The sequence below is a fragment of the Corvus brachyrhynchos genome, unplaced genomic scaffold, assembly GCF_000691975.1.
Source record: "Corvus brachyrhynchos isolate BGI_N302 unplaced genomic scaffold, ASM69197v1 scaffold200, whole genome shotgun sequence".
Classification (NCBI taxonomy): domain Eukaryota; kingdom Metazoa; phylum Chordata; class Aves; order Passeriformes; family Corvidae; genus Corvus; species Corvus brachyrhynchos.
This window is the reverse complement of record NW_008236184.1, coordinates 100,281-106,073: the sequence shown is the minus strand read 5'-3', so window position 1 is coordinate 106,073 and position 5,793 is coordinate 100,281. Positions and strand designations below refer to the sequence as shown.

The window sequence follows — 5,793 nt, the reverse complement described above, 5'->3', positions numbered from 1 at the left end:
TGATTTAGTCACTTAGGGCCATGTGCTCTATCAGTTTGCCAGGAAAGCCCCACTGAGCCCATTTGATGCTCAAGTAGGAGACATAAACAAAGATACTAGAATACCTGTTTTGAAAGGTGCCTTTTGGTCCCACAAAACACAGCTTTTTCTTGAGGAAAATTTGTTTGCTACAGTCGCAGAAGAGGGATTTTCACTGATTCTTCCACTAGGGAGTGGAAAAGAATCTAATTCTTTTCACAGATGATCTCTGGGTGCAGTCAGGAACATAAGCCAAACCATGTGGGGACTGCTCGGCAAGTCTCCTTTAGGCCTTTAGTCGCCCTTCTGGAGCCCAAAGGATTCCCTCCATCAGCCCTGTTATCTGGTGAGCCTAGAAATCCCACACTCCGGTCAGTGCCATTTGGAGTGATAAGAGTTTTATCACTCAGAGTGTCTCTTCCAGGCTACGTTTTGCAGAAGTGATGACAGAAGGAGAAGGAAGCGCTACATCCACCACAGCCTTAGAAGAGTATTTATCTGCCACTTGCAGATAAATAACATCTTGCCGATAAGTAGTACCTTGTCAGCTCCCTCCCCTTAAATGTACTGTACACTGGATATCCTTTTAGGGGGCAAAGATGGTGTCTCTCTAATAATCACCACTCAAAACAAGGGCATACAGCTGCTTCAGTTCTATGCAAGGGACCACTTACCTGAGATACATAGAGCAGCTCCTGATACATATCAGCAACCCCCAGAATGTGGCCCTCTGATTTTCCAGCATGTTTTCTAAGAAGCTCCAGTGTTCACAAAAACACTAACAAGGACAGGTCAGTCCTTTTCCTTGCTAAAATTCACCTGCTGGAGCTGAACTGCTCATCTGTGTCTCCCAAATACTAGTATTGTTCTGCCAGAATCTTTCAAAGTTCCTGCAGATCATGCAGTTTATTAAAGATCAGGCATCCCCTTTCATACGAGCAGTAACACCACCAACAAAGGGAGAGACAGACACTTCATATCACAGCAGGTCATAAGTATTTTAATTAATTTCAATTACAGAAATTGACTGAAGCTGAGGCATGCAGACTACCAGTGCAGGTTTTGTCACGAAGATCCTGTCCCAAAAGTCATTGAAAGTCATGTCCCAAACTTGCGGGCACCATTGCCATTTTTGTGACATTCAGGTATTGCTGTGATTTTATTTCAGGCTTAAGTTGACAGAAGAGATTTTTACTGCCCTCTTTTGCTAATAAGAGTTTTCTAGCAGCAAATAGGTTCAGTGGTGTGAGATCCTGCTTGGTCTACCTTTAACACTGGACATAAATTACTTGCACAGATAGTTCTAAACAAAGACACATGGGCTTGGCATGACATCCGGTGGTGAAACAGCCTCTGTTTCCCCACAGGGCTTTTTGGCCCACATAACTGTTACCTGAACTTACCAAAAATGAAACTCAGATGAACACTCCATTAGGTTTTACTTTACTCAGTGGAGCCAAATCCATTAAACAGAATAAATGTTCATCATCATCATCATCAATGGGGAAAAAAAAATTCTCAGTCCCATTTGTAACAGTCTGTAGCCTGTTGATTTTCAAAACAAACAGAATGAACATCTGGAATTCTTCCAGTATGTCTTTTAAAAGAAATAAAAATCAGTGCTCCTTGAAATGAAAAATCTGAGTGGACGTACAGTTTGGGGTGAGGAGAACAAGGCAAGAAATGTGCATCAAAAGCAAGACAGTAAGAAAGGAACCCACAGACTCTTGCAAACATACTCCCTTGTTTGATCATTTAGAGGCGTACTAGCACACTTATCTTCATTCTGGTCCCTAGAGATTTTGTTCAGAGGTCTTTCCCTTCCAGATATTCTTACAGAAGATCACTGCTGTTTCAGAAGTGATTGAAACCCCACCTCCCCATCCCATCTGCCCCAAACCATCATTCCTAAGTAGAATATATGCATTGAACTTGTGTTTTCTGCCTCTTCAGCACTTATGACGCAAAAATCAAACTTTTCATTTTCATGAAAACCGCATCCGTTTTTTCCACAGTATTTTATGAAAAGTGAAAGCTGGCAGATGTTCCTTATGAACATATGGATCTCACTGATAAGGCTATCTCAAGCACTTAGTCTGTGCTATGGTATGCAGTCTCTGCCAGCTAAGGTGCATCCCACCCATGTTTGGGAGGCTCTAAGAACTCTTCCACTAAAACCAGCAACTTCGATATGTGCCAATGTTCAAAACTCCTGGTGTGACTCTACAATTTTTAATTAGCATATCCAACAAACTGCCTGCCCTCTGAAGTGCATTCAGTCCCTACAAAAAAAGACACTGAAGAGCAGGGACTTACTACACCAGGTTAAGCTGAACAACTGCAGCTGCTTTTCCACACCATTAAAAAAATTTTAAAAAAGCTTTTCAAGTGCTTTCATAGCACTCAAATCATTCTACAGATGATAGAAAAACATTTCCATAATTATTAATGGCCCCTAGATGACTCTCAGAATAAAAACTGCAGACCTGAAGCCTAACTCCTCATGAGGGCTTCTTTCCTTCAGTGCTGTACTGGACTGTGGGAGAGTGTCTGCCTCTGGAGGTAGCCCTGAACTGTCAGCTGGAATCAGGCCCCAAGCTTCTCCTGTGGGGATGGCCAAGTCCTTCACTCAACACAGCTAGGAAAGGTGCTGCTGTTTCTCTCTCGCTCACTGCACTTTGAGGTTGCTCAGAGCACAGGGAGGGAGCATTTGTGACTACCCTGGTGTTGAGAGCTCTTAGCTGAGAAGGGGTGGCACCACTGGTAGCCACAAGGCACACAGAGACCATTTCTGTATTTTAGCTCAAATGCCTTAGAAGCACACACCATTGCAGACTAAATGGCCTCAGCTTTCAGAGCAAAACAAGGTGACATCCAGTGGCTCCAAGCACTGAGACCCCAGAAATCACTTCTGGAATGCAGCTGTTACAGCTAAATATGAAGAGAAACTACAGGAAGGAAACAAGTGGCTTCTGCTCCAGAGAGCAGAGGCTTCTGAAGGACAGAACTGGTTCAACTTCCCTGCGTCTGAGACATCTCTGTGTGCAGAAAACACAGCTGTCCCTCCTGTAAGCAGCACTACCCAGCTTCCTCTAGCTGCAGTCTGAAAAAATCCGTATTTACCAACTACAGCAAAAGCTGAAGTCCTTGCAGCTCCACATACATGACTATTTTTACCTCTCCATCAGTAACACCAGGATACACTCCTCAAGAAAATCATAAATTGTCTTACATGCTCTAGAAAGCCCAAAACCAGAGATCTGCTAACTGATCAGTCATTTCATTTACCATGGTTCCATTTACAATGGCATTATAGTGACTCCACATTAATAACTTTGGAAGATCATATGTTCTCCTGTACGTTATATTTTTTCCAACATTGTGCAAGTCAAATGGAATAGCTCTATGAATTCAGTCTTAAGGATTAAAAAAAACCAAAAAAACCCCAAACAAACCAAAAACCCAAATGTAGGTCAGTACTTCCGTAACAGTACAACCTTGGGCCACAAGTCACAAGTCTGTTAACCAACAGAGTCAACTTCTGATCCCTGGCATGACACACCATATTTGGTAACTGATCTGCCCCCACTAACCGGCTTTGGATCTACTTCAACTACACAGCTGCCTACTTTATGTCGTTCCAGATGTCCTACAGACACCTGTAGGATTTCTTCATAGCAGAATAACCAAATTCCAGGAAAGGATTTGGAATCTCTAATTTTTTTATTTGCTCATAGGAGTATAAATAGAGGCACAGACCAACACTGTGCAGGGAACACTGCATATTTAACTACTGACTTCCACTACCACTGGCTTACAGAGTGCTCCTGTGCCAGACTGAGAAAAGCCCTTCTTCCTGCTTTGATCCAGGTGCAGATGCAGGGAAATGGAGCACTCCAGATGACAGAGTAGCATTACATATTCCCAACTTTACATGATCATGAGCTTTGAGTCATTCACATTTCAAAATCAGACTTCACTTGTTGCAGACTTCTAAGGACTTAACTTCATATGCTACAGCTTTTAAAGGCCCAGCATAAACTAAGACAAGACTAAGGCTCAGCACCAAGACCAAAACTGTTTCCTTATGTTGTTTTCTCTTACTTGAATTGCATGACTAGGACTAAACCTAATTTAGCATTTCCTGTCCTTTGTTAACTGAATGAGAGGCTCTAAGCTAAAAATCAGAAAGGCTTTTCCATGCTTCAAAACAGTAAATCTAATTAAATTCAAGTTTCATACCAATACATTACAGCATATTTTATGTAGATAGAGCAAAAAGATTTAAAAGGTAACTGAATTACCTAAAAGCTTTTTTCTTACCAAATAATTCTTATATTAAGACAGTTTACACACACAAGATACTTCAAACAATTATTTTTAACAAAGCATTGTATGTAGCTCATGAAGTTCATCCTTGGGGAAAAAATGTATTTTAGGAAATACTGATGTGACACTATTTTTCTTAGCTTCTCTGTTGAGCAGATACATCCCACCCTAAAAAGGCCGTGACTGAGCTCAGTTCCAAGTAGAACAGGAAAATGTTACACTTCTGAGATGGATGGTCACAAGTTAGAGCAAACTGCTATAAAAAGCTAATGCTCAGTGACAGTCTCTGCAACTACCCCTCAAAAATAACAGCAACCTACAGCAGCAATGACACTGTGAGGAGACACTTGAGCAGGCTCTGGCACAAGGAGTTGCAGGTAGAGCCCTAGGTCCATGCTTAGGCTCCTGAACCACCCATGTTTCTGATATGGGGTACACTGTGCACAGGGCATGGTCACAGACCCCTGTGCACACACCAGCCCTACAGCAAGCTCAGCCATTCCTTCCCTTCTTCTCACACAGCCAAAGCCCATTCTCCACTCCATCAGGGCTCCCCAAGGCTTCTCCTCAATCCACCCTTCCCTTAGCAGTTACTCACTGTGACAAAGACCTTAGCTTCTTGTCCATCTGAAACCTTCACATTCTTGGCTCATCAGGAACTCTGCCTCGCAGACAAACTTTTGCCTCCGAGCCTCAGCAACACACCTAGTCATTCCAGCTGGGGTACAGCTCTGGCCATCCCCCACAAGCCTCCTACGCTTCGTGCCCCAGCTGGATGAGGTTTGCTGTAATATCACTTCATCATGCTCATGATCACTTCCAGGTGATGGTTCCCTGCCAGCCCCGCCCAGCAACCAGGTGCACCTGACCCTCTTTAACTCTTCTCACGAAAACACACATGCTGCAAATTACCTATTACCTACCACCTGAGAACTGAAGTTGTTAAAGTCTGAAGTTTATGTGAAGACAAAGTAGACATTTAAGGGAGAAATACAGAGAATGTCAGCCAGTTACAGTGACCATATAGAAATGAGAGAGGGAAGATAAATGCTTCCAAGTTCTTTGAGTCTCAACTGAACATTGTTAAATATATTACCTCCTTTTCCCTAGACACACAGCTTCCTCGATTTACATACAAAACTGGATAGGAACAAAACCTCTTATTAAAAGAAAAAAGGAGCAAGCAAAAGTAAATTGAGTAAGACAGCACAGACCAGAGGTGAGGGCAGCAATAGCAGAACTGCTGGGGTCGACAGTCGCCGGGCTTACCTCACTGCCAAGGGTCCAGGACACCAGGCTGCGCTGTGGGGACCTCGGTCCTAAGGGGGAAGTACGGTCCATCAGGCCCATCAAGCCTTGTCTCAGCACCCCTACGAGCCCCCTCGGGCCACAAGGCTAGCCGGTGCCACGGCGGCGGGCTTCCCCCGCGGCCCCCAGGGGGCCCCC

At 43.6% G+C, this 5,793-nt stretch overlaps 1 protein-coding gene across 1 annotated transcript in view; it reads right to left on the bottom strand.

The window, feature by feature from the left end:
• Positions 1 to 997: 997 nt before the first annotated feature.
• Positions 998 to 5,793, bottom strand: part of DAPK2 (death associated protein kinase 2) — a 42,038-nt gene continuing 37,242 nt past the window's right edge. The window contains exons 11-12 of the mRNA XM_017737202.1: positions 5,617 to 5,666; positions 998 to 1,563 (exon numbers count right to left, since the gene is read on the bottom strand). Coding sequence (XP_017592691.1) covers positions 1,434 to 1,563; positions 5,617 to 5,666 — 180 coding nt within the window. The 3' untranslated portion in view covers positions 998 to 1,433. The remainder of the gene's footprint in view (positions 1,564 to 5,616; positions 5,667 to 5,793) is intronic.